Source organism: Neodiprion virginianus, chromosome 6, assembly GCF_021901495.1.
Source record: "Neodiprion virginianus isolate iyNeoVirg1 chromosome 6, iyNeoVirg1.1, whole genome shotgun sequence".
Taxonomy (NCBI): Eukaryota; Metazoa; Arthropoda; class Insecta; order Hymenoptera; family Diprionidae; genus Neodiprion; species Neodiprion virginianus.
In genome coordinates, this window is record NC_060882.1 from 3545022 (window position 1) to 3570914 (window position 25893).

The 25893-nt window shown below is 40.2% G+C and overlaps 5 protein-coding genes across 11 annotated transcripts; 4 read left to right on the top strand and 1 right to left on the bottom strand.

Moving 5' to 3' along the window:
* Positions 1-1113: 1113 nt before the first annotated feature.
* On the top strand, positions 1114-10988 carry LOC124306795 (high mobility group protein DSP1-like). 2 transcript variants are annotated; one of them, XM_046767820.1, is made up of 6 exons: positions 1114-1491; positions 2103-3208; positions 7120-7347; positions 9494-9660; positions 9866-10040; positions 10383-10988. In XM_046767820.1, exons 2-6 carry the CDS (start codon positions 2603-2605, stop codon positions 10506-10508), a joined length of 1302 nt encoding a protein of 433 aa, XP_046623776.1. In that variant the 5' UTR covers positions 1114-1491; positions 2103-2602; the 3' UTR covers positions 10509-10988. The 2 variants fall into 2 exon arrangements, with proteins under 2 accessions (XP_046623776.1, XP_046623777.1); XM_046767821.1 differs by having other exon boundaries at positions 7174-7347.
* A 1086-nt stretch (positions 10989-12074) lies between these two features.
* Positions 12075-14393, top strand: LOC124306800 (high mobility group protein DSP1-like). Of its 6 annotated transcripts, none has more exons than XM_046767830.1 (4): positions 12075-12437; positions 13693-13853; positions 13975-14164; positions 14285-14393. In XM_046767830.1, exons 2-4 carry the CDS (start codon positions 13732-13734, stop codon positions 14291-14293), a joined length of 321 nt encoding a protein of 106 aa, XP_046623786.1. In that variant the 5' UTR covers positions 12075-12437; positions 13693-13731; the 3' UTR covers positions 14294-14393. The 6 variants fall into 6 exon arrangements, with proteins under 6 accessions (XP_046623786.1, XP_046623787.1, XP_046623785.1 ...); XM_046767831.1 differs by having other exon boundaries at positions 13709-13853; XM_046767829.1 differs by lacking the exon at positions 12075-12437 and adding an exon at positions 12490-12809.
* Positions 14394-14485: 92 nt separating this feature from the next.
* LOC124306791 (alkylated DNA repair protein alkB homolog 8) lies at positions 14486-17507 on the bottom strand. Its single transcript, XM_046767810.1, has 8 exons — positions 17493-17507; positions 16902-17110; positions 16565-16796; positions 16252-16374; positions 15885-16088; positions 15423-15808; positions 15182-15337; positions 14486-15040 (listed from the first exon to the last, which is right to left on the bottom strand). The coding sequence occupies exons 2-8, from the start codon at positions 16995-16997 to the stop codon at positions 14486-14488; spliced, it is 1752 nt and encodes a 583-aa protein (XP_046623766.1). The 5' UTR covers positions 16998-17110; positions 17493-17507.
* LOC124306792 (cytochrome P450 9e2-like) lies at positions 16954-21538 on the top strand. The gene is made up of 3 exons (XM_046767811.1): positions 16954-16964; positions 18345-18349; positions 19711-21538. Exon 3 carries the CDS (start codon positions 19734-19736, stop codon positions 21276-21278), a length of 1545 nt encoding a protein of 514 aa, XP_046623767.1. The 5' UTR covers positions 16954-16964; positions 18345-18349; positions 19711-19733; the 3' UTR covers positions 21279-21538.
* Positions 21539-22687: 1149 nt separating this feature from the next.
* LOC124307251 (uncharacterized) lies at positions 22688-25152 on the top strand. Its single transcript, XM_046768769.1, has 2 exons — positions 22688-22891; positions 22999-25152. The coding sequence occupies exons 1-2, from the start codon at positions 22688-22690 to the stop codon at positions 23245-23247; spliced, it is 453 nt and encodes a 150-aa protein (XP_046624725.1). The 3' UTR covers positions 23248-25152.
* The last annotated feature ends 741 nt before the right edge of the window (positions 25153-25893 follow it).

Here is a 25893-nt window from a genome sequence, read left to right on the forward strand (position 1 = left end):
ATAAAAAAAAATAAAAATAAAACTATAGTAAAAAGAAAGTAAGTAAAAATATGGTAAGAAATCTCTGCCTAAAATTTGACCTCGAGTTTCAAGGGTAGAGAAGGGTTCAGCCCCTCTACCACCGGCGGTTAGACGCTCTCGATCGGCAGAAAGAAGGAAGGCAGGCAGCGTTGCCCGAGCCGTGGTGGCAGGCTCCGGGCATCCCTACCCTGGATTTCCAGCACTCGGGTTGGCTGGTAGGATTTTCCTTTGTGAGCGTCGGGCGGCGTACGCGTACCGGCTAGTGAAAGCTCGACTTGACAACGCCGCGTCCCCGACACACACGCTCAAGCCCGACGCCGGTTCGTTTGTGTGCGAGTTTCTCGTCCCGTGTATACGCGCGTAATAGGTGCCGCCGGTTGGTCGCTAGCGTGAGAGAGAGAGAGAGACAAAGAGAATAAATTTTATTTCGTTTCTACTCCCTCGTCATTTACCGCGTTTCTTCTAAACCAGCCGGATTTACGGCAACGTCAACGCGCCCGTCGTACGTTTCTCTCCCGCTGCCTTGCGTGGCTAGAATTTTCCAACGGCAAAGAAACGAGGGGGAAAAAGAGTCGAAGAAAAGTTTTTCTCTCCCCATATCTCTCTCTATCTCTCTCTCTCTCTCTGTCTTTCTGCGCCACAGTCGCGCTGCAGTGTTCAACGTATATACATACGCGGCTCAAGAGGAGGACAGACGACGTCGCAACGGCGTAGCAAAGTAATTGCGTTGGTAGTGTGAGTAGTAGTAGCAGCAGTAGTAGTAGTAGTAGCAGCAGCAATAGTAGTGTGTATCAGCAGCGTGTGCGTGTAATATACGTGTAAGTTTAGTTGCGTACGTAGTTGTTCGGCGAGGCGGCGTCGGAGGCTAGGGGCCGCGGCGGAGGGGGGAGGAGAAGGAGGAGGTGGCGGCGTGGCGGCTGAGTATAGACCGAGCCGGCGAGAGAGGGCGGGCGCGCTGGGAGCGGGAGAGAGAGAGCGGCGGAGAACGGTGCGATGTCCCCCCTTCTCCACCCCGGGCATTCCCCTCGTTCCCCTTAGCCGCCCCTACCTCTCCTTCCCACCGAACGCGGAGCTAACGAACGGCAAGCGTAGCGTCGAGTAGACCGCATCCCAAGTAACGTACCTTCGTCCTCTCTACCTTCTCTTCCTCTACCTACGTGGTATCGCGCGTCGAACGCGTAACCGTCGCCGCCACCGCCGGATTCGCCGCCTTTAACCAACCAAAAACCAACGATATATCGATATATAACCACATAGTGTGTGTGCAGAGGGGTTAGACGCGAACGCGTGTTACACGACCAGATCGGCGTTGCTTAGTTTCACGTTTTGGTTTTTAGTTTCCGTTTCGTTTCGTTTCCGTTCGCGTTTACTGGTTTGAACCCGTCGGTTTTTTTCGCATCCAGAGGTGAAAAATCTACGAAGTGTGTTCCAAGTTTCTACATCTATTCTTCTATTTTTCATCGAACTTCGGTAAACGTTGTTTACACTTGCGATAAAAAAATTCTGTACCTCGTGTGCGTGTGTGTGCGTGCGCCTGTGTGTCTGTGTGTGTGTCTGTATATATATATACACATACACATATATTATATACATACAGTCATACATATATATGTATGTATATGCATATATTCACACGATTCACGTATATATTATAATACAACTTTTCGAAACCCGGTGTACAAAGTAAAGGGTGAATTTCTTTCCCCTTCGCAGCCTTGTGTTGTAACCCATTTGGTGTGTTTTGTTGTGCGCGGGACGCAGTGGACGAATAACGAGGCAGCAGCGGCCAGACGCCGTCGACGAAACGTTGTTCCCTCGTTCGTTCGTTCTTTCGCAGTGTGACAGTGTGTGCCTTGGCATAGACGCTATATACCTTTGCCCGTAATAACGTACGTACGCACACGGGGACACGACAAGGCGTTGTTGTACAGAGGGAGCAGAAACGTTGTAAAATACATACGTTCGCAGATATAGACACATATATATATATATATATATGCGTGTGTGTACAATATATAAATATATATATATTCATTCACACATACAGACACACGCGCGTTTACATATATACGTATTTGCAGAGAAGCGCGCGCGCGCGCATACAACACGGACACACAAGGAAGCCGGACTCGAGACGCACACGGACGTAGAGAGTTAGATACGTACGCTCGCACACACGGAGATACGTGAAATACATTATCGTGAGAGAGAGAGAGAGAGAGAGAGAGTGTGAGAGCGAGAGAGAAAGAGAGGCAAAGAGAGAGGGAGAGGCAGAGATACACAGGAGGGATACGTACATACGTTTGGCAGGCGCGCGCGCGGTACTCGCTCGACGTACGAATGAGTGCGTGAGCGAGCGAGTGTGTGTGCGTGCGTGCGTGCGTGTCCGCGTTGCCTTTGCCTTGCTGCGTGGCGTACACGACGAGGACGACAACGACGACGAAGACGACGACAACGACGACGACGACGACGACGACGACGACGAGGAGGAGAGAGAGTGTGTGCGTGTGAGCCGTGTATCTCTCGTGTGTGTGCAATTCCCCAAACGCCGGAGATAAAGTGACAGACGGACGTGTGTGACATGTCGGAACACCACCGCGTCGGCGGTGGATGGGGCACGGCGTCCCCGGGTACGCGAGAGGATGGATCCGGTGGAGCGGTATGGTGGCCAGGCGGTCTTAACGCCGTATCGGCCGAACAACAGCAGCAAACCATGCAGCAACACCATCAGCACTTGATCAACCAGCAGCAGCAACAGCAGCAGCAGCAACAGCAGCAGCAGCAGCAGCAGCAGCAACAGCAGCAACAACAGCAGCAACAACAGTTATCCCAGCATCATCAGGACATCGTTAGAAGTACGGCGGCGGTTGCCGCCACTCAGCAACTTTTCTCCTACAAGATGGCCTCCAGCTTCCAAAATCCGGCAACTACCGGCACTCAGTCGACCGTTTCGACGTCGGCGCCTGTCGGATCCTGCATGCGGGGGGGTTACGATTACAGGCTTGGGGGTGCTGGTGGAGGTGCCGGCGGACCCGGGGCACCCCCCAGTGTTCAGTGGTGGTATCCCGGCAGCGTTATGGAGGCATCGCAAAATAATCTTCATCAACAACAGCTTCAACAGCAGCAGCAACAGCAACACCTATCGCCTATTACTACGCAAGCTTCCACGCCCCCCATTATGTCCCCGGTATGTTACCGATCGAACGAACAGCAACCCCTTTTCATTCCGAGTCTATCGCATTTTTTCCGACTATTATTTTTCATTTTTTATTTTTTACCTTTAGTCTTATTTTATATTCAACTTTTGTTCATCCGAAAGCCTCTACTCCCAACACCCTTGTTTTATTCCGTGAACCGCGACGACGACGACTAACGGGCGTTGCGATTGTACACGTTCAATGTTAATTCTTTCGCCACGCCGTCATCGCAGCTTCACTATTTTACGTCCGTATGTACAAAGGCGGACAAACGCGGTCGTTGAAGAGGAGAAAATTCCACTTTGTGGTATACGTACATACTATTTCGTATGTGTCGCGTTATGCGTTTCGAACTTGTTCTTTCCCTTCTTTAATTCGACGTGTCCTTCTTAATGTTCTCGTTGTTGTTCTAGGACGACGTTATTGCTTTACTTTTTCTTGCATTGCGGAGGTCTAGCAATGGCGGCGGTAGACGGTAGTTGGTTTTTTTTAAGTTCCTTCTTTTTTTTTTTTCCCCCCCTTCATATCGTCCATTTTGCCCCATCAAGTTTTAAGGCGTAGCCATAAAATTTTGTCGCCCGCGGGAGAGTAGGTATAGAACCGTGTGCGTGAAGTAAAAACTGTTCGTGTTTCTTTCAGTTTTTATTCTAATTCTCTTTTGTTGAAAGTATTTACGCTTCGTTGTGCATCGGGTGTGCCTTTGGTGCGAACGTTGCGACGTGCGTCCATTTCGCCTCTTTGAAGAATTATTACATAAAAAGAAAAGAAAAAAAAAAAAAATGTTGGCGATTTATTTCTACGTCGGGAGATAATTTATCATACACTGTTACCCTGCGCGAAGCACGGAGCGAAATGGACATTTGCGTGTATTGCATTTATTGTATTGAGAAAAATCACTAGCGGATTTATCTCGACTCGATTCTTCTTCTCTATCCTTTGGGCGGGGTAAAGTTTATTGACCCGATGCTGAATTGATAAATCGTCTTATTAGTACGGTTATACTCATTTATATTGGTTTTCTTTGTTTCTCTGGCTACTACGACTTAAACCGGGAGTCGATTAATAATTTCTCCAATATTCTTTCGATTTGACAATTTTATCCGACTTAAATCACTTTTCAAGATTACAGGAATTGATCATTATTTTTCAAGTGTTCCGCAGAGTGTTGTGTGCGGACGCGGTAATGCTTTGATCAATAGCAGCTCGGCTGGTTTAATGTCACGACCGGTGGTGTGATTTATGCGCGAAGTAAATGAGAAATTAAAAATTAAGATTCTACCACGAATAACGAACAAGTGCAAAAAGTAAATGGTGTCAAAATTTATTTACTGATACTATTGTTAATGCTTCTTTGCGAGAAGCTTTGTTTTATACGGCACTTTTTTCTTTTTAAAATCTCACTTCGACCTATCCGCGCCGGGGTCAAGCCAGATACACGAGAAAGACGAGGATGGAGAAAAATGACGAGCGAGAGTGAGTGAGAGAGCGTGAGAGCGGCTGAGCGAGAGAGAGCGAGAGAGAGACAGAGAGAGAGGGGTAAAGTAAACGAGAATTGCATCATGGACGCGCAGGCATTCCGGTTGTTAGAAAAATTTTGACGTAACAGCAATAAACAGCGGTGCGGGATGGTGGCATGTGAAAATTAATAACGTTGCCGTTCTAACGAAATGCGAATGCCAATTAATAATTACAGCTCGATAGATTGAACAATTTCGGTTCGACGGAGTCGCAATGTTTGATCATTAATTCTGATTGTTGAATTTTGAGTCGATTATTACCGTTTGCTTGACTCTCGAGTTGAGTCTTAATTAGGAATCCATTTTTAGACGCTCGTTCTTTTTATACCATCTTGCCACATAATATTACTAATGTTTACCCCGTCTACGGTTAGAGAAGTTTAATTTTACACCCATTTGCCGTGTCATGTCTGTTTGAGGAATGATTTCACAATTTATTTCTAAAAATTTATCGTAACAATTTTACGACGATAAAATAACGGAGAGTGTTGATTCTTTCTCGAGATTTCATCCACGGAATTTTAGGCTTTCATTTTGGAATTTAGGGATTATTATTAATCTGTTTACGTAGCAACGGTGACGTATCGCGTGTCGAGTAGATCAACGCTACTTGACGGACGTGTGTATCGTGACACCATGGTGTTATTTGATAGCCTGTACCGAGCGTAGTCTTGTACTGTCTTTGCCGTTCATTACGAATGAGCGTTCAATATTTTGAGTAAATATTATCGCCATTCTTGCTTCCACGAAACTAGCGAATGGAAATGATTCACAGAATCTTAATTAATACGCAACGCCCGCGCATGCTATGCGTTTTGATACGTACATGCATAACGCACATGTATTATACGTATCATATGTCTATATATATATATATGTATTACGCAATGATTTCTTACACTTATACCTGGTTTAGAATAACTTTTCGTGATGATATAAATAATTTCGAGAGGTCGTCGAATAAACCGGTGAAGAACAGATAAAAATGATATTAAATAACGTGAAACAGAATAAGTGGCAAAATTTAAAACGCAGGCAATATTATATTCCACGTCTATAACGTGTATGTATATTAATAATTTTATTTTCTTTCTTTCTTTCTTTTTTCTTTTTTTTTTTATTGTTCGGTATATATCGTCGAAGAAACGATTAATATAAATATGCAACGTGGCGAGCGATGACGTAACGATCCAGGGTACACACATACATCTGTTGACAAACCAACGCCTAAATTTAACAAGCGCACAGTGGTTACTAGAAAACATGTCCGTATGCGTATATAAATATGGCGTAAACTTACGCATTTATACAACGTATTATTAGCTTATGGTGAAATGCGAGAAAATAAGAATGAATAAACAAATCAATAAATGGTTCAACGAACTTATCCTCCGTTCGAAAATATTTACCATCGCGTTTATTCCAAGATCTTTGTTAACTTGTCGCCGCCTTCGGTATAGGAATTTTATTTTATTTTTCCCCTACATTTTCCGGTTATTCTCGTCACTCGTATTTCTAGTTGGAACAATAATTTACGACCACGCGTAGCACTTATATATACGCGTGTTGAATGTTCGTGGTTACTGTTTTCCGATAACCTCGCGGTACGAAATGCAAAACTGAACATTGAAGGTGCGACGAAAAATTAGGATTCTTATATTTTTTCTATTTTTTATAACGATGACGATATCGTGTGTTATACACATGTTTGTTATCCACTTCCAGTACGTATTATTTCTAGCGTCGGACGATTTCGGATAGGATGTTCATATCCCCTCTCCTCTACCATCACGGGTATTCGCGTGCTTACGGTTTTTGAATCTTTTTTTTTTTTTTCAATTTTTCTTACATCTCAAATAATATTCTAGCACATCACATATAAGGTATCTCACGTATTATACCTCTGCTTATTTTCTGCGGAATTTGCCAATCTCGTTTTAGCTCGTGTAAGCATTTTTCAGACTGTACCAGTACACGACTTGTATATCAAACTGAAACTCGGCGGTGCGATGCTTTTCGAACAGCAGGAACAACAGTTGTGTTTTGAATATTTGGAACCGTGCATACCGGAGTGTGCGGATCCATTTTCAAATTGATTATCATTCACTCCCCCCTCCCGAGTTCCTTGGATAGGCTGAAAATAGTCGTAAGCGGTTCAATTACTTTGACGAATCTCGCGTGTGTCTGGGAGAGGTAAAAGTTTGCAAGAGTAACGAAAAAAAAAAGAAATAGAGTAAAGAAAAAAGGAAAATTGACTTTCACACGCAAACTTTCATGTCAATGCGTATGAGAATAAATTTGCGAACGTTGAATGCAGTGAGCGCTTCCGCAGCGTTAAAATAAATTATTCGAATCCAAGAAATGCATGGTATCCTTGCTTACAGCATCAGATACAGCAGCTACCACAACAGCAAAATAATCTGCAAAATCACGCGCAGGGCTTACAGCGAGGAAAAATGCCGAGAGGAAAGGCAGCCGATGCTAAGCCGAGGGGGCGAATGACTGCGTACGCGTTCTTCGTACAGACTTGTCGCCAGGAGCACAAGAAGAAACATCCCGAAGAGAACATCGTATTCCAGGAGTTTTCCAAAAAGTGTGCTCTCAGGTGGAAGGTGAGTCCTTTACAATTTATGCCTGCTTATTATTATTCCCTAATCGCGATTCGGTTCATTAAACCACCGAACACTAGGTATTAACGCCTTATTTATACCCAACATAAAATAAAATGTGTTTTCGTTGTATCGAATCTTTCGTACGGGTCTTGCGCGGCTGTAAAACTGAACAGAACGTTCAAATAACACCTGCCTTTTCGTGTAAGACTATTTAAATTTCTTTCATCATTCGTTCGCATTCTAGTTGGGTTATTTTTTTTTTTTTTTCTCCTTCTTGTTCCTCATCTTTTCTCCCTTTCTATAGTCTTTGCACCGTATTATCTGGAAATTTGAGCAACGTCGTTAAAATCGGTATAAGAGGCCCACCAGCGGCAAATTAACGATAATCATATGCGATCGCGTGCACTGCTACTAATCGTCAAAATATTCTTCGTTTAATTTCGTTTGAGCCAATTGATGAACGAGTCGAGGCCCGTAGTACGGGTGATGGAATTTTTTTTTTTCTTCCAATCTTTTTCATTCCCCCCCCCCCAATCTAATCAATGACACGTCATCAAATGTATCACACATGTAACGGTTGTCGGGCTGTTGACTGAAAATTCTACAAATTGGTGTACGAACGAAGAAGTCCGTTCGATGTTTCAATTATTTGGTAATTTATTCATTGGAAACGAGAGGAAGCATAAATCGGCCGAATTATTCTATTTCGATGTTCGGAATCAAATGTTCGTTTCACTGTAAAAATCATGAAATTAAACATGTTTGTCAATGGAAAACGGTAACGATTGGGGCTGCTCTCGGGCGCCATAGACGTTGCCGTTGCCCCCAACTATCGACCAACTTCGACCCCTCGGCTTCCCTCTTTTCCCTCTTCCTCCGTTTCCCCCTCGCCACCCGCTCGTTCTTGTTCCCCTTTCCCTTCCCCCGTCTTTCCCAGGCCGGCATTCGCTCCCCCGACCATTCCACATCCTCGACGGCTCCGCACCTTGATTTTATACCGCCGCCTTTCGTATATAACAGGCTAAAAGACGTAATACGACTTTCAATATATCGTTATATTAATAACGCTGTGCGTTGGATGACGGTAAAATTTTCAGACCGATAATTGTAACGGCTTTGATTAAAGCGGATTATTTTGGCCGGCTATGCTTATTCATACCCATTCTTTATTTCGGTTAAATAGATTATTATATTTATGGATTTTAGCTGAGACGCGGAGAAAGGCTGGCTGGCTGGCTGGTTGGTTGGCTGGCTGGCTGGCTGGTTCGCTGGCTGGTTGCTGGGTTATAGGTATGGGAGGAGGTATAACGTCGCACGCGCCCGCGCAGTTTCACCACACGTATAGATTCTTGAATTTTGCCGAATATACATGTATATAGTATACATATACGGGAATATATATGTATATGTGTGTATATGTATGCGCGTGTACAACTTCGCTTTGATACAAATAGCTCATGTACGTGACATACGAGCATTTGTGTTTAAATCAGTTTAAATCGTCGAGAAATACGTATACTCGAGGATTTATATCCAATTGATGGATAATTATTCGATGTGTGCGTACGATATTGTTGTACACATCACTTTCAATTCATTGTTAAATTACAATGTGACTCATACTGTTGTGGGCACCTTCGCGGATCTAGTCATCAGTCTGATAGATTATAGCGACGTCGTTGGATATACTCAGTTTTCAATTGCTGACTATCAAAGTATCAACTTACAAACATCTATAGATAACGTTCGCTGGCTGTTGATAGATATGAGTACCTTTGTAATTCCAGCTATTCCTTTTCTCTTTCACATTTCGTTTCAACGGTATTATTCTCCATCAGTTATCCCAAATGAATTCGGCACGTCGCGTAATCATGCGACGACACTTGAATTTTGATTTTAGCAGACTTCCTTGCACCGACGGCGTGTCATTTTTAAATCGTGAAATAGCGCATCTTCTGAACTGCCCAGGCTGCCGGTTGTGTTGCCTTGTTGACGCAGGTGCAGGAATTTCCCAGTACTGCGTATCTATCGGCGCGATATTTCACGCTAGCTTATTTTTGTTTCTTTTTTTATACATATGTATGTATGTATTTATGTGTATTACCGCACTTTTGATTCAGGTTCATACGGCAATGATAATTTTCAGACTATGTCGGATAAGGAGAAGAAACGCTTCCACGAAATGGCTGAGAAAGATAAGAAGAGGTATGATGCTGAGATGCAGAATTACACTCCACCCAAGGGTGAGAATAAAACAGGCAGAGGCAAGAAACGCAAGCACATCAAAGATCCAAATGCACCCAAGAGATCATTGTAAGTCGCGATTTTATTTTCTCCCTTTATCCTAGAATGACGAATATGTGTTTCGTTTTGTTTTTCTTCATTTCAATGAGAACACGACATTCTAGTCGCACAATTTTGAAATATTCGGATTAGATTCGTTAAGTAAGTGCATCATCTCCAATCGATTGATGTCTGCCGGCAATTTTTACGTTTTCACACTGATCCTGGTACACAGGTCGGCCTTTTTCTGGTTCTGCAATGACGAGCGTGGTAAGGTCAAGTCATTGAATCCGGAATATGGAGTCGGAGATATTGCCAAGGAGCTAGGAAAGAAGTGGTCTGATGCAGAGCCTGAAACGAAATCCAAGTACGAAGCCATGGCAGAGAAGGATAAGGCTCGATATGAAAGGGTATGTGGAACCATTGTATAAATGTTAATTCACTTTGACGAATTACAAGATATTCTCGTTGTCTCCAGAATATTGAGCATTTATGCAGCAATCAGATGAACAACCGCAATAATCGTATTTTTGTCAAAATAAAATAGATGTATCGTGAAATTTTCTGCAACAGAAAAATCCTCTTTATACTGTCTGTAACTACCACTGCTACTACATTTGACAAGACAGGTTTTTCTACCAGCTGTGTTCATTATCATGAATGCGGGATCGATCAGTACCGTTTAACAACTGACAAGCCGATCAAAATAACGAACGAACAACCAGAGATGATTATCGACTGCATATTTTCAGGAAATGACTGCGTACAAAAAGAAACTGAAGACCGGGGGACCTGGCGTTGGAGCCCCGGCAATCGCTGTGAAACACGACAGCGAGGAGGATGCGGAGGAGGAAGATGGTGAAGAGGATGACGAATAACGGACACAGTTGAAACTCTGGTCTATCACCCCGTGTCCTTGATATATCCCCAAGCATACCTCACCTACTGTACATACCATTGACCTTAGCGTGAGCGTACTTACACCACTAGGAGAACAAATAACTAACCACCATCCCCCTCCCCTGATTATTTACAATAATAATAATTAAAAATACCGCGATTATGATAATTATTTTAAAAATTGTATGTATGAGTGATGCGAGCGGAGATTGTATGAGTGACATTTGTATTTTAACATATTGATAGTACATAAAACATGTAAAGTGGTATAGGATAGAGGAACGAAAAGATTACCTTATTACCTTTACCCATAGCCCGTTCGATTGGAGGGTACAGGGACTTGAGAGAACCACCGCCAATCTACTGCTCTACTCGCAACATTAATAAGTGAAATCTTATTATTTTCTTTTTACTAAAGTTGTAACAAATAACAATAATTCTGAAGAATTTGTAATTAAGCATCGTGTTAAAAAAAAATGCTGCCTTGTAATCGGTCCCTGTCCTTACCATTACATCCTCCCTCTTATATTCATTTTTCATCAATAAAACAAAACCAAGTTTACATTATAAATATTAATTACCACTACTATTATTATCGTTTTCGACGTTCGTTCGTTCATTTATTTTCTATTTCTTTTTTTTTTTTTGTCCTTACATACAAAATTTTTTTTTTCTTTTCTAAATCATTTTCGTGCGTGTAATTACAATGCGTTAGAGAAAGCGAGGTACATAGTGTGTTGTTTTGTACTGCCTTGAGTCACATGGTGTACAGGAGGCTGTATTATAATAAATTATTATGGTTTTCTCGTAAAGTTAACATTCCTAGATCCTACTATGTACAGATCCCAATTATTGAGATTTGAGCCAAAACTAAACAGGGCATATATTGCTGTTGTATCGTACCGAACGTGTGCGTGATGAACAAGAGCTGAAGAACCTTGTGACCCTTGGCCATTTATTTGACTATAATTGTGCGTTAAAAAAGTGTGACGCCGATCGTTTAAAAAAATGTTATCTGCACAGTGGCAAGAAAGAAATCAATCTTTTGTTTTCACAGTATTGCGACCGCAACAGACTGAGTAATTAAACTTCGCACCTTGACTTCTTGGCTCAGCCGCAGTTTTAGCCGCCATTTACACAACGTAACTCTTCATTCTCCCCTGCACACTGTCACACAATGAATAATTGTATTATTACATGAAAGAAAACCGACAAAAAGAGGAAAACCTGTTTTAGAGGGAGCTAGAGGACGAATACTGTAAAATATGAAATTGTAATATTTTAATACTGATTTGCAGATGTGCATAATTTTAACATAGCTGGTTAAAAATGAATTGTACTGATACGAAAAAAAAATGATAAAAGTCAAAAAAATAAAATAAAAATAAATACATCCATTTGATGGAGATAATAATAAAAACAAATATTGAAACTCATGACAGATGAATTCTCTGTGTTATTTTAGGGAATTGTAATAGTTACAAAGGAAAATGTTTGTTTTGTATATCTCTTAGGGATAAATAAACTTTTCAAAAAATATGTAAAATAATCTGTACTCGTATTAGACTTATATTGTTGGTAGTTGAATTCGTAGCCAAACTTGCCCTTGCTTCATCCGTCTCTGAAGTATTGTGCCGTTACGAGAACTAAGCTACGAATTATTGTGCGCAATAGCAGGGCAATAGGATAAATACATGGAGTATATTTTGTTTCGAGAGTCGCTAAAACTAGTGAAATCAATGTATTGAGACTTGGTCAGTATGTGAAGTAGGTGCAAGAACATTACGATTGTGAGATTCATGTAAACTAACGAGGTCACTTCAACAGCTAACTTCACGTTATTGAAACGTTTTTGGGTATTCGGTGAGCTTTGATCGATATAAAACAACGGTTCAAGCGATAAGGAGGTAAATTTTTATTATTCTCCTTTATACATGCTGAAAAAAATGACGTGAAGCTGTTTAGCTCGTAGGGCGAGGGCCGGCCTTAATTGATTCGTAGAGTTTGTAAAATTATTCTTCGGGATAGCCAGATTTCGCATCTCGGCTCGTATCGACAGCCACCACCCACGCGGGCATCTACTGATTTTATCAAAATATACGCGAGGCAGAGAAAAGTGGCAATTATTGACGCGATCCGAAAGATCGACGAAGCGTAACAAAATGGTTGCTTCGTGCCGGCTGGCTGACTGAGACGACTGAGAGATATCGAGTTGTCGGCATTACACGATAAAATTACGGAGGGTTCAATTTTGGTCGACGATCATAGTTAGAAACGTTGTAAGCACTATTGATGCACTTGATTCTTGTTTTTCGTTACTGCTGAATAATATCGAATTTCAGCACCTCGAACGCAAAGAATGTCTAAAGATATTCGTTGAATTCTAATGGATTTGCATGCGTTTCCACATTCATTCATTTCCTTGTGCCATTCATGCTGTATTGACAGAAATTCAATGCTTTTGTATCTAATTCTCTAAGCTCCCAATGGTCAATGTCATTCACATAATTGATTTCGCTATACTCGAAGCTCGGAGTATTTACGCATTTCTACTACTCAACCGTAGTATAAATACTCTCAGTTTATTCCGTTGGGCGTAATTTGTGATTGAGATCTTCCTGGTTTAATTGAGTTCTGCATTGAATAAAATCTTGGTTACTGACAATGAGACTGCGATAGAAACGATAGGAAAGTATTGCTTAGGTCACATTCCGTTAATGATTGATGGTCAGTGCTGACAATCAAGAGTGCGAAAGAGACAGAGCTAGACAACAGTATGGGAATGCGAGAGAGACACAAGACTGCTGATATGATTACGTGCCCACGAGACAAATAATTAGGATAAAACTAAGCAGAAACATACATTTAAACGGATCAAATTTTTTTACCCTGTTTTTTCCTGAAACGTTACGGGAATATATGAAAACTATGCCCTCGTAAACGTAGTTGATTGATCGCAGCACCAAGGCGTGATGCGGATAGGTAGGATAGTTATCTTATCTTTATTTGGTAAAATTTTCGCTACCAACACCGTGCGGTAGAACGTCAATAATTAATTAATCTTCGTAGCTTTGGGCAAGTTTTAATCTTTGATTTAATAGTGGATAGAGAAGTGAAATAGGTATAAATTCATGTTACCTACTTACTCAATTGAAATATCAATTATTCGAATACACAGTCACGGGCTTCTGGACTTTGGTGATGGAGGAAAAGAAAGAAACTTCTGTCCCGCAGGAAGAAGGTAGAGACGAAAATGTGACGGAGGAGGATGATGAAGAAATATATTCGGATATTGAAGATGAGGGTGAACCCGACACAACCTGGTACACGATCTTACGTTTTAACAATGATTATAATACTCATTGTCAATGTTACATTTATATTCTTATCTAACTCTGAAGATACATTTCCAGAATATTAATCATGGATTTGACTGTATTGCAGGCTAGGATTCTTTTACTTTTGCAATATTGAACGGCACAAAATCAGTTCAGAGCATCCGCAATGGGAGAGGAATGATATCATGAAAGAATTGACAAAAATGTGGAACAATTTTGACACCGAAACGCGATCTAGGTACAAAGAAATGGCAGTAAATGAACAGTCTACTTTCCTCGGCAATCAGCACGAACGGGTATGTACGAATAATGTATTGATCATTTTTGTTGTAATATTTTCGGAATTGAAATTTTTAATTACCATTGTTCATCCTAGCCAGTATGATATTGAAATACATTTTATTAAAACTTTTCAGCTATTGTGAGAATTACAGAACAATAATTGATGGCAGTCAAGTTTTGCAGACACAAAAACAAAAATTCTGAAACAATAATGAAGAAAATCATACATTTTTCACTGATAAATAATATTTGATTTTATTACTGTGCACTTTGAGCAGAATTTCTCTAGTTTACATGTTCAAGTTTTCATAGATTCCAGAAAAATTGATTGCTGGTTAGCTTTTTACTTTTTCTAGAATTATACACCAATTGCCTTGATCGTAATAAGTATTCGTAATTAAAACGTTGGGCAATTCTGAACACAAACTGGACAATTCGCCTTCTTCAAATACGTGGTAGAATCTAAGGAAATTACCACCACCTTTTCGTTTCCACGGAACGAGCATATCTGAATGTGTGAATTCCGTACGGTTTTCGTGGACAGGAAGAATTGCGCCTCCTTCGATAGTCACAGTTTCCCCCAAATCATTCAAAAGCTTGTCATGTTCATTTGTGCGACTTTTCAAGTAGGTGGATGCTACGGAATTCTTTTTTTGTTCCTTTGCCCAAACATAGATTAAACAATGACCTCCGGGTTTTAACACTCGTGTTATTTCGGAAATGGCTTGTTTTCTTCTGTCGATTGTGGAAAGATGGTGAATAACCGCTATACTGATCACAGCATCCAAGGAATCGTTTTTGTATGGAATATGCAAACAATCTGCCAGTAATACTTCGAATCCTCTACCATGGCAAACATCAGTCAATCCAAAACTGCGGTCACAACCCACCTGAAGTTGAAGATATTAAAATGAAACGAAGATATCTGCTTTAGTTTACTACAAGTATAATCGGATATGGTAAATGTGGAATATTCACAAGATTGTGAAATAATAGCGTAATTTTCTTTACGCCAATTAGAAGAGGCTTGCCTTAAAGATATCTGGTCTTCCGTGGAGATATTTTCCATTCCCACATCCAACATCCAAGAGCAATCCTCCTTTATCCAGTGATTCAATAAATTTTGTTACATTAGGCCAGGGTTTGTGTCGCGTTTCACTGAAATGGTCTGATATCTGTTCGTAAACCTAGAATAAAGATAATGGAAAATACGAGAGGTTTAAAGATGGGTATGTATATGGTGTAAAAGTGAGCACTCGATGTAAACTTTACCTTATGAACGTACGTATTCTCTATATCAGAAGCTAAGTTATTATTGATAATAGTCGAGGAATAATTTTTTCGAGAGTCGCAATATTTTTCGAAACTACATCTGCAGTCACCACTGTGGAGTTTCCGAAATGTGAAAGAGGTACGCGTTGACCTTTGCAAAACCGTTACTCCGTCTTTGTTTCTGATAACGTCATTGTGTCTTGGTACAATTCCGTGGATCCATGCGTATCGTGCTTCCCCTGACATAACCAGTAGCGATCTGGATGAAAGAAATACCAATCTTCGCTCCTCCCCACGTTTAAATTCCATCACACAAGGGGAACCCAAAGACAAGGAAAGAATAGTATCTTCGAACGGACTATGTGTATCTATATGAGGGGGAATACCTGTAATAAAACCAGTAAAATTTATTCCTTGCATAGTCGCGAGACTCATCTTTGAAAAGGAATAACAGGAACTTGCCTTGGCCTGGTAAGTAACGGTTGATTGTAAGCTGATCATAATCATAGTTTCCACAATGGTGTTCCTTGAAGCGAGTCAGCAGAAATTTGTACGATTCTGGAATAGGAGCTATTGGATTGTCAGGGTCCACTTTGTTAGTGTCATATCGAAACTCGTATCCAAAATGCTTGACTTGTCTGTGCTTCAGTTCAGAGGGATTTGTCCCTAGAACAACGTACATGAGTATAAGAATCAGAGTTCGAGTATTCTAGAAACTGTTTTCAGTAAAATGTTATAAATAATCGAAGTAATTTATGGGATGAATTCCATTTCATTACAATATTTTAATATGTGAGATATGAGGTTGAAACTGATATTTAAAACTTACCTGTTTCTGTCCAGTCGAGAAATTTCAAAAGGAAATCTTCTTCCTCCAAAGTTATAAATTCTTCTATTAATCTCAACCCTGGTGGGAGAGGTTTATTCCACAAATCGTCATCTGCACTTGGAACTGCAAAGTATAATTTTTTCAATTATACACAAATACTAGATACTCTGAATCTAGATCTATTTCATTTCTGTTAAGTTGAATTGCAGCTTATGGCATGAATGTTTTCTATATTACTCATACCAATGATCGTCATTCGAATGTATGAACAAAGTAAGAAGAAACCATCAAAAGAATTTGATTTGATCCATACCAGTTTCAGTAAAGGACAAATACAATGGGGTATTCTTGTTCTGAAATTTCAATCTGCCATGTAAAGCGTCGAATACAATCTGAGCATGTTCCTTAGTACGCAGTTTCAAAAAACAATACGATTTACCGACTGGCATGATTAAATTATACGATGGTACCAATTCATTTACGATGCTATCCACATCCTCTCTTCGCAATCCCGTAACCAGTCCGGCATTGCAAATCATTAAGCACTGAAAATGAATTCTTACATTGAGTAAACCACTACATAGCTAAGATCGTGAATCCTGATGCGTTATGATATTTGTCTCGTTATTGTAAATTATTATAACACTGACCTGCGTAGGTTCATCGCTGCATTTGATATTCATATCCCTAGCGAGTCGGTGCTGTGCTCTTCGCTGCTTTCGCAGATTTTTCACAGCAGGATTCATTGTAGACTATTAGTCAAATACACTTAAAATGAATATTTGAACGACCAATAGTTACTAGTAGTTATATTTTACCAGGCCATTATTATTCGTAACCCAATGACAAGTGATTCCATCTGTAAGGGAATAAGAGAGGTTATGTTGTTTTGTGGGAGAACAGTGTATCAAGAAGCAGAACATTTTTTTAAGGTTATGATGTGTTTTCTGTTTTCTGCTTTACTCGGGATACGCGTGACTGTAGACGACGAGCTCTTTTAAAATTGTGTACGAACGCATTCAGAGAAACTGGACTAGATGGCTCTGGATATAAAACATGTATTTTACAGATCAAATATTTAAAAATTGATGATACGATTGATTTTTTCTTTAAACATCAGAAAAAAAGATTTATCCAAATCGGCAATAACCAAACGATAACATTATTTAAATATTATCTCTTCAGTTACCGAAGTGGATGAAATTTTACAAAATTTCCGACGAAATATTCGATTCGATTACTTCTGAACTTATATATTTCTGCCAATATAACGATTGTAGTACAAAAATGTAACGAAAGTGCATGTAGTGTAGATACCATCGAACAAATACCGCGGTCTCCATTCAAAATACCGCGGTTAAGAATGTGTGCGCGAAGTCTCCCGAACAACTCCGAGTCAATCCGAGCACGACCGAACCGGCGGCCATTTTGCAACTCTAGATACGAGGTTCGAACGTCGTGAAGTTCGGACGTAGCGTCTCGGTCGCCGCGGATTTAATTTTGGGGTACGTCTAACACATTAAATAATTGAATATTATCACGCCAAGTTGGCCTAATCGTTGCAAGTGCACGTAAATACCGGTTACACATTCGATGCAGAGCATATAAAGTACGATTTCTGCCGCAACAAACGTTCGCGACGTCATCAAACAAATTGCGTTCGCGATTCGGTTGTCCTTGTGTAGGCATTTGTTTTTGTTTACAATCGGAAAGCTGTGTAGCTGCGTGCTGTTCACTTTGATATTCATACGCGAATATTGTCACCGGTACGACAATTCGTTTTATTATTTCTCTTCCTCTGTTTGCATTTTGCTACCATAGTGTATCTACGTTTTTGTTCCAACTTCTTATTTCGAAAGTTTGTCTTGATTGCATTTGCTGTGATGTAAACCGCTGTTTTTTGAAATCCACCATCATAACTTTCGGGTAATTATTTTCGCAGAGTGACTCCGATAGTGAAATATTGAATTGAAATGCAGTCAACAACGCAGTCAGAAATCAACGCCTTGACGACGACCCGGTGCAGCTGCAAATACGTCGGAGCAAAGTAAGCTGATGCTGTTCAGGCGCTGGGCGACGGGTGAGTCACATACGATCTTGTTTATCTTTTCGATGTGCATGATCGCCAGTTCTCACGTCCCCGCGCCACACTCATTTTCTCAGAGCATGGATGCACGAATTCGTATCCGACATACGAATCGGGTAATACGATAAGATTTGGCAGCTTAAGAGGTTGCTATAGCAAACTATATTATTGTGACTATTAGGAAACAGAAAACGTTTTTGGGTATTGTTTTCGGCATTGCCTGTAGAGTTGCGTTCACTGCATTATTGGAACGAAGTTCCTTATCGCTCGTTCACCGTAGGGGCTAGGCGGAAAAAAACGACACCAAAAAACCGACACTTTTTGGCTATAGTGCTCGTTTGCTATAGTGCGCGCGATCTCCCTCTCTCTCTCTCTCTCTATTCCAGCGTGTGCGCGCGCTCTCTCTCTCTGTCTCAGCGCTTGGGGTGGGAGACGGCAGCAGCGGTCTCTAATATAGCGTAAGGAGCTTCGTTCGTACCGGCTGTCCCATGACAGCTCTCATGTTTTTTTTTACTTCAGTACTGCTTGGTCTTCGACAATGACCAAAGGCAGTGATATTTTACTCTGTCGGTGAAGAGAGATTTTGCCGGTCAATATTGTTCGAAATGAATGGATGTAACGTAAAATCGTACCTCATCTTATTCTTAACGCTGTGATTTTCATCCGTACCTTTACTCATCACCTAATACTTTGATTTCAAAATTCGATATCTGTTGACATTGAAATTAATAGGCTTTTCTGTCGTATCGACGTCGTTTATTCCTAGCATTTTGTGCAAAAATTTATAATTTACACATGTATCCTTGTTTCTTTCTTACATCTCTTTCACGAATGGTGCGTATTTTCTGCTAATTGGATGATTGATACCGTTTGATTTCGGAAATTGTATTGCGCTGGTATACGTTTGGTTTGGAACGCTTGCATGTGAAGATTAATAACAATCACGAGTGCACGTATAATCAGATACGGTTTGCAGTAGCCACTCCATGTGTCGTCGTACATACAAGCGGTCCGTGTCGTTACATGAATATGATGAAGCAATCCGCGGCGTAAATGGCGAAAGTATAGTTTGAAGCGGAGATATAAAACGTCTGAGCAAAACTACGACTGATTCAGTCAGCGCGGAATCGTTCTTAGCGAGATATTCGAAAGCAGGCGGAAGATTTCGTGCAATTTTACATCCAGTTTGGTGCGCTTTAGGTCGATTTCCATCTTCAGAGTATTGAAAAAGAATCCTTTCTTCTTGGACAGATTTGATCAGAAGTAGAATTAGAAAATTTTAGCGAGTGGAAGGTCGATCGAAAGTGACGCTGACGTTGTTCTTATAAACAATTTAGTACAACACACAGTGAGAGATTTCTTTTTTACGTGAGGGGAAACAATATCGTGATCCACGATGAAAGAGGAGTGGAATAGCTTGTGGTCGGCGGCCTTGGCTGTCCTTGGCTTACTTGGTATATTTTTGGGGACGCATCTATGGAGGAACTTTAAAGTACTTTGGTATTACAAGAGTTTTAATGTGCCGTACAGCAAGCCAGTATTCATATTTGGCAACATGCTGCCGATGGTGCTGAAGAGAAAATCCTTCGCTAAATTCATCAAGGATTTATACGACGAATTTCCGAATGCCCAGTACTCCGGTGCATTTGAATTCACAAATCCCGTCTACGTTTTGCGAGATACCGAACTGATAAAATCGGTTACCGTTAAAAACTTTGATCACTTTCCCAATCACAAACCCTTCGTGGACTCGTCGATGGATCCTCTTCTCGGTGGCAATTTGTTCTCCATGACAGGCGAACGTTGGAAGGAGATGAGGTCCATAGTTAGCCCGACGTTCACATCCAGTAAAATGCGCGTGATGTTCGAGCTGATATCAAAATGCGCGGACGACTTTACGGATTATTTAGAAAAACAGCCCCGCCCGTTTACCGTTGAAATGAAGGGTCTCTTCACGAGATATACGAACGACGTGATTGCCACGGCCGCATTTGGCATTAGCGTTAATTCTTTAGAGAATCAGGAGAACGAGTTTTACCTCATGGGCAAAGACGCCACAGACTTTAGCGGCCTGCGGGCTGTTAAGATGTTCCTGTTCTCCTGGAGTCCCGCACTGATGAGGTTATTGAGACAGACCTTCATCTCGCACAAAGTGGCAACATTTTTCCGCAATATAGTCGAGGACACGATATCCACGAGAATTAAGGATGGAATTGTCAGACCGGATCTGATTCATCTACTGATGCAGGCCAAGCATAAACAGGGAGACGAAAAACTCTCCATCGACGAAATTACAGCGCAGGCGTTCATTTTCTTCTTCGCCGGTTTCGACACCGCTTCGACACTGATGTCCTTCACCTGTCACCAGCTGGCCGTTCATTCCGATATTCAGGATAAACTGATCGCCGAGATCGACGCCGCGTTCGAAGAGGAGGGTGGCAAACTCTCTTACGACAAAGTCAGCCAACTCAAGTATCTCGATATGGTCTTGAACGAAACGTTGCGCTACTATCCGCCTGCTGTATTCACTGACCGTTTAAGCGACCTTGAATTTGAGTTGCCGCCGCCGAACGAGACTGGCAAACCGGTAATCGTCAAGCCCGGGACTCGAGTCTGGATTCCGATATACGCCCTTCACCATGACCCTCAATATTTCCCGGACCCTGAGAAGTTCGACCCGGAGAGATTCAGTCCGGAAAACAAGGGAAGCATCAATCCCTTTGCTTACATGCCATTCGGCGTCGGTCCCAGAATCTGTCCCGGAAACAGGTTCGCCCTGATGGAGACCAAGATCGTGCTTTGCTGTCTTTTAAGGAAATTCCACATTCGCGTCGGTTCCAAAACCCACGTTCCTCTAGTCCTCAACAGAAAAAGCCCAGCCATGGCGGCCGAGCATGGATTTTGGTTGGATTTGGAATCGAGGAAACCGGCAGTTTGTTGATTTTGCAGAAAATATGGATTTGTTGAATTCTGCTGTATATGACGAGAGATGTTTAATTCAGTGAAAGAGGTTTCACGGTTGAACTGCCACGAAACTTGTTTTAATTTTCTTGTTTATTGTTTTTATTTTATGGTTACAAGATGAGAACCGGTTGGTAGAATAGTTAAAAAAGAAACCTACAACCACGCTGTATATGTATGCAAAAAAAAAAATCACCTTGCGTAGTTCATTGCAATAAATACTGCGCCATAGAGTTAAAATAATTTCTTTTCTTCCATGCCTTTGATGTAAACAATAACACAGTGAGTGATTGCTTCTTGTGAGTGAAAATCCGATATTTTGTCTGTAGAAAAATGTATTTGATAAACTCATATCACGTGGACAGTAATGATAAGATTTTAATTCAGAGTCATTGTACTGAAGCCAGAGTTCGAAGATAGCAGTTGGATGTATAATAAACTTTTTTAAGTAGCATAATATTCGGCTCAGTTTAACTTCTATAATCATGTAAAGATTTTCTTCACAATTTGGTAAAATTCAGATTTTCAAGTTTTGCTAAATTATTTTGATCGATGACCTCGCGTTCGGTATGTAGTTAATATCCTACCCGGTAGCTTCAGCGTCTTTTAGAGAAGTCAAAAGACAAACACTTCACCATTCCAAGGTCTCTGTCCGTGTGCTGTCATCAGAGTATAATAATGTGAGCAGCTCGAATTATTATTAGCTTTGACGCGTATTTTGAATTTCAGATAATTACCCTGTACGAGAGTCTGCGTTAATCGCATACTTGGGTGAATTTGTAAAAAATATATAAGTACATGCATAATGCATATTTGATCACCGGAATACCGTAATATCATTTAATTTATTGGTTATCATCCAGTGTTCGCAGTTTCTTGTTATTCTGATTCTGAGTATAAATCTGCAGTCCGATACTCGAGACTAGATGTACACTTGACCATTGCATGATGTTACGCAACTGGATAGTTTCACTTGATCCGCATACAGAATGTGTCTCAGTTGTCAAGCGTTAAGTGGCTAGCCAATTAATCGAGTCTGTGTTTCGTCCGTGTAAACATACATACCTATGTCTCTTACATATTGAAGACTGAAAAACGGATCGTGATATTCGGTCATATTATAAAAGTCATGTCATGATAGTCTTTGCTGTATCACCCTATAATTTGCGACAACGTGTGAAATCGTTCACTAATCAACTGGAAAAAAGATGATTGAAATTGAAAGCAAACTTCACACGTACCAACGAATGGTGGTTAATTGACGGTCTTGATCATTGGTAAATTCACTATAATTGTAACAAACAGCCTAACGTGTTCTGCGGGGCGGGTGGGGGGGGGGATCAGATTATTTTGGCCTAAGGAAATGAGGAAACTATCATCGAACGGATAATGAGACGCAAAGAGGTTGTGACCGACGATGAAACGGAGAGCGGGGAAAGTGTCGAGGAAGAGGTTACCGGGAGCGATGAATCTATACCGGCGAACTCCAAAAAGGATCAACTCTTCGGCATACCCAATTTCGAATTCTCTTACAAACGACTACCCAAGAAATGCATCAAATTCTCGTTCCTCTGCGTAAACGGTGCAACGTTCGTAAGCAGCAGAATATTGCTTGTCCCGATATGCACACTGTTTCAGACATTTACCCATTGCTCATGGTGGAGATTTCGAAAGTACTTAAATCTTGGATCATATCACAGTTTTCAGGTATAACAGCCTTCATTATATCGATATGGATGCTGGCTGACACAAAATTAATGTCCAGACTTGTCGGTCAGCGACTTTTTGTAACGATACTACTTTTCGTCGGTCTGTTGACGGCCGGTATTTCTTTCCTGGGTATTCTGTCGATAGTAAAGAAAAGGAGAAGATTTTTGACCATCGTGAGTCTTATGATTATCTATAGATTGTCTGGAGTTTGCGATTATTTCCGTTGCACAATTTGCTAATGAATCATATGTAATTACAGTACATATCGTGTCAAGTGATATCTTTGTGCGTTATCTTCGTTTGCGCGGTGATGAGCTTTTCATTCTTTGATAAAATCATGAGAAAGCTACGCGAAGATATGGTTAACACGATAGTCAACTACCATTCTTTAGATTGGGTTACCGAAGCCTGGGACAACACTCACAGATACGTAAGGGATTCGTGCAACAAAAAGTCCATTGATGCGTTGCTCGGAAATACGAAAAATTCAACAAAATTCTTGCAAAATTCCATCAGGGAATATGTATTCCTCTTTTTCTATGTCTGTTTCACGTTGAGAAAAATTCTGGATTTTCCGTCGGAAAGATCAGGAAAGAGTTGATGAATTTTTTTGTTTCTTTTTTTTAATCTTCCAGCCAAGTGCTAATATTGGACTAAAATAGACAATAGCACGATTTTAATGACTCCCAATTCTGTGTTGAACCACTAACAGCTGCTATGCTGCGGAATCAGATCGTATCGAGACTGGGCTCGCTATAACATGAAAATTCCTCAGAGCTGTTGCTCCTCCTCCATTGACAAGGTAGAATAATTTCGAATTTACACGCGAAAAATTATCGTCGAACTGCAATTAATGCGGTAAAAATATTCCAGTGCCTTATCATGACCGAAGATTTGGCTTACAAGTCCGGCTGTTTGAAACGCACACTTATTCTACTCAAATCGAATGTCCATACGGTCGCTGTGTCCGCGCTGTTCATCTCGATCGCACTGGCAAGTATACAATGTAAAAAATTTGCAAAGTAGAGAAAAAGAACTTACCGTCGAAATGTTGGTTCGCTAATTCAGTCACGCGTCAAACTTTTTCACCAGTCATTTGGTTATTATTGGTATTTGCAACAGGCAGCGGGTGTCTTTCTGGCCGTTGGTGTGTGCAAAAGATTCAAGCTAAACAGATCGCCGGCTGTCTGACGTTCTTTGTAAGCTGTAATTATATTTGCAGAGGTGCGATTGACTTGTATGTTAAAATCAGAAGTGAAAATGCAAATAATGTAAAACGTTATGTATTTATTATCATATATAGATCATATATTTTCTGAAAACACTTAATATATCATACTTATAATAATATATCGTAAGTATATCATTGGACATGCTGGTTGGGTCGTGACACTGCGTCTGCCTATCGGCAGTGGCTAGTGCGTATATGTATATACACATCGGTATGTATGCATACAAGGTTCGAAATGGAACGTAAAATCTTTCAACGTATATTATAATAATAATAATATACTCGTGCGTGATGCCTAAAACTTATATACGAATATATGAGAAAGATATATTACGAATTACTATTTCTCTCTCTATCTCTCTCTCTCTCTCTCTCAATTTTGACTTTGACGTAACTATTTTTTCTTCTCTTCTCTTTGTTATTTTATTAATTTTTTTTTTACTACCGAACTGCAGACGGGCTAAATTATGCTGCTGAATTGCCATCGATCTTCGGAAAGTGCCTGTGTTATAATTATGCAATGGGTGAATGAAAATTGTGTGTATAAATAATGAATTCGGTCGCGTAAAACGTATTCGATTTTCGCGTAGCTGCTTCTCTACATGGTATATATATATATATCAATTACGTGTATTCTGTACATACACAACGTGAATTAGTACAGGTATATGTATATATATATATATATATATATATTGACATATCGGTAAATTTAATTATTTACGTATAATCATTTATTTTTATAGTATAAACTCATACGGATTTAATGTATTATAGGTATATGTATAGTGTAATTGTGAAGGACACAGGGCTGGGCGCAGATCAGGCAGATACCATTCAGTTACAGATATATTATATCATAGCAAACATCGTGACTATTTACAATAAATACAGTTTCGTTAGATTATATATATAAATAAAATATAATATCATATTATATTATATTATATTATATTATATTATTAGGTATATATTTATTATTTTTTTCTTTTTTGTTTTTTTTTTTTTTTCTTTTTCCATTAGGTTTACAGCAACACTCGACAGTAAACAATTAGATCAGCGGCAAAATAGCGTTAATCTACCTAGGTAGTGGTCGTAGCTATAGCGTAGCCGAGCTGTGCGCTCCGATTCAGCTCCCTTAACATTATATTCTTTTAATTAAATCAATAATTTATTTATTAGTTTATTAATCAAGTATACGTGGATCAGGGTCTAGCTACAGTAGGCCACCCTATTCTGTTCGCATTCTACGTTGTTAGGGAATAATTGGAATTTTCTTCTTCGTAAGTTTTGCCTTTTATCTTTCGTAATTTTATTTTACTTCGTTTTCTCATTAAATGCTCTAGTTCAATTTTAGCAATTAAAATTCTTCTCCATTTATTTAATTTTCCTCATAATTTTATACACATATATATATATGTATATATACATATGTGTGACAAGAAACAAGGAATTGTCACGAAACAAGACGAACTTCATGGAAGTTAAAAAATGATCAAATTTAATTAATTAATTAATTAATTTATTATTGGAAGCGGGCGTATTTTATAACCCATCCATCTACTATTATATAGGGCGACGACGATACCATCACTGCGTCGCTGTGTTTATATAATTTGACACTTGATATTATTTGAAAAATACTTTATGCTTT

Bases quoted from the DNA above. Each gene is read 5' to 3' on its own strand.
- LOC124306800 (XM_046767827.1), top strand. The intron at 13,854-13,974 runs GTACACGATCTT...ACTGTATTGCAG, and splicing joins GGTGAACCCGACACAACCTG to GCTAGGATTCTTTTACTTTT.
- LOC124307251 (XM_046768769.1), top strand. From the start codon at position 22,688: ATGAGACGCAAAGAGGTTGTGACCGACGATGAAACGGAGAGCGGGGAA. The intron at 22,892-22,998 runs GTAAGCAGCAGA...ATCATATCACAG, and splicing joins GCGTAAACGGTGCAACGTTC to TTTTCAGGTATAACAGCCTT.
- LOC124306792 (XM_046767811.1), top strand. From the start codon at position 19,734: ATGAAAGAGGAGTGGAATAGCTTGTGGTCGGCGGCCTTGGCTGTCCTT.
- LOC124306791 (XM_046767810.1), bottom strand. From the start codon at position 16,997: ATGAATCCTGCTGTGAAAAATCTGCGAAAGCAGCGAAGAGCACAGCAC. The intron at 16,797-16,901 runs GTCAGTGTTATA...ATTCATTTTCAG, and splicing joins GCAGCGATGAACCTACGCAG to TGCTTAATGATTTGCAATGC. The intron at 16,089-16,251 runs GTAAGTTTTAAA...ACGTTGTTCTAG, and splicing joins TCTCGACTGGACAGAAACAG to GGACAAATCCCTCTGAACTG.
- LOC124306795 (XM_046767820.1), top strand. From the start codon at position 2,603: ATGTCGGAACACCACCGCGTCGGCGGTGGATGGGGCACGGCGTCCCCG. The intron at 9,661-9,865 runs GTAAGTCGCGAT...CCTGGTACACAG, and splicing joins AATGCACCCAAGAGATCATT to GTCGGCCTTTTTCTGGTTCT. The intron at 10,041-10,382 runs GTATGTGGAACC...GCATATTTTCAG, and splicing joins ATAAGGCTCGATATGAAAGG to GAAATGACTGCGTACAAAAA.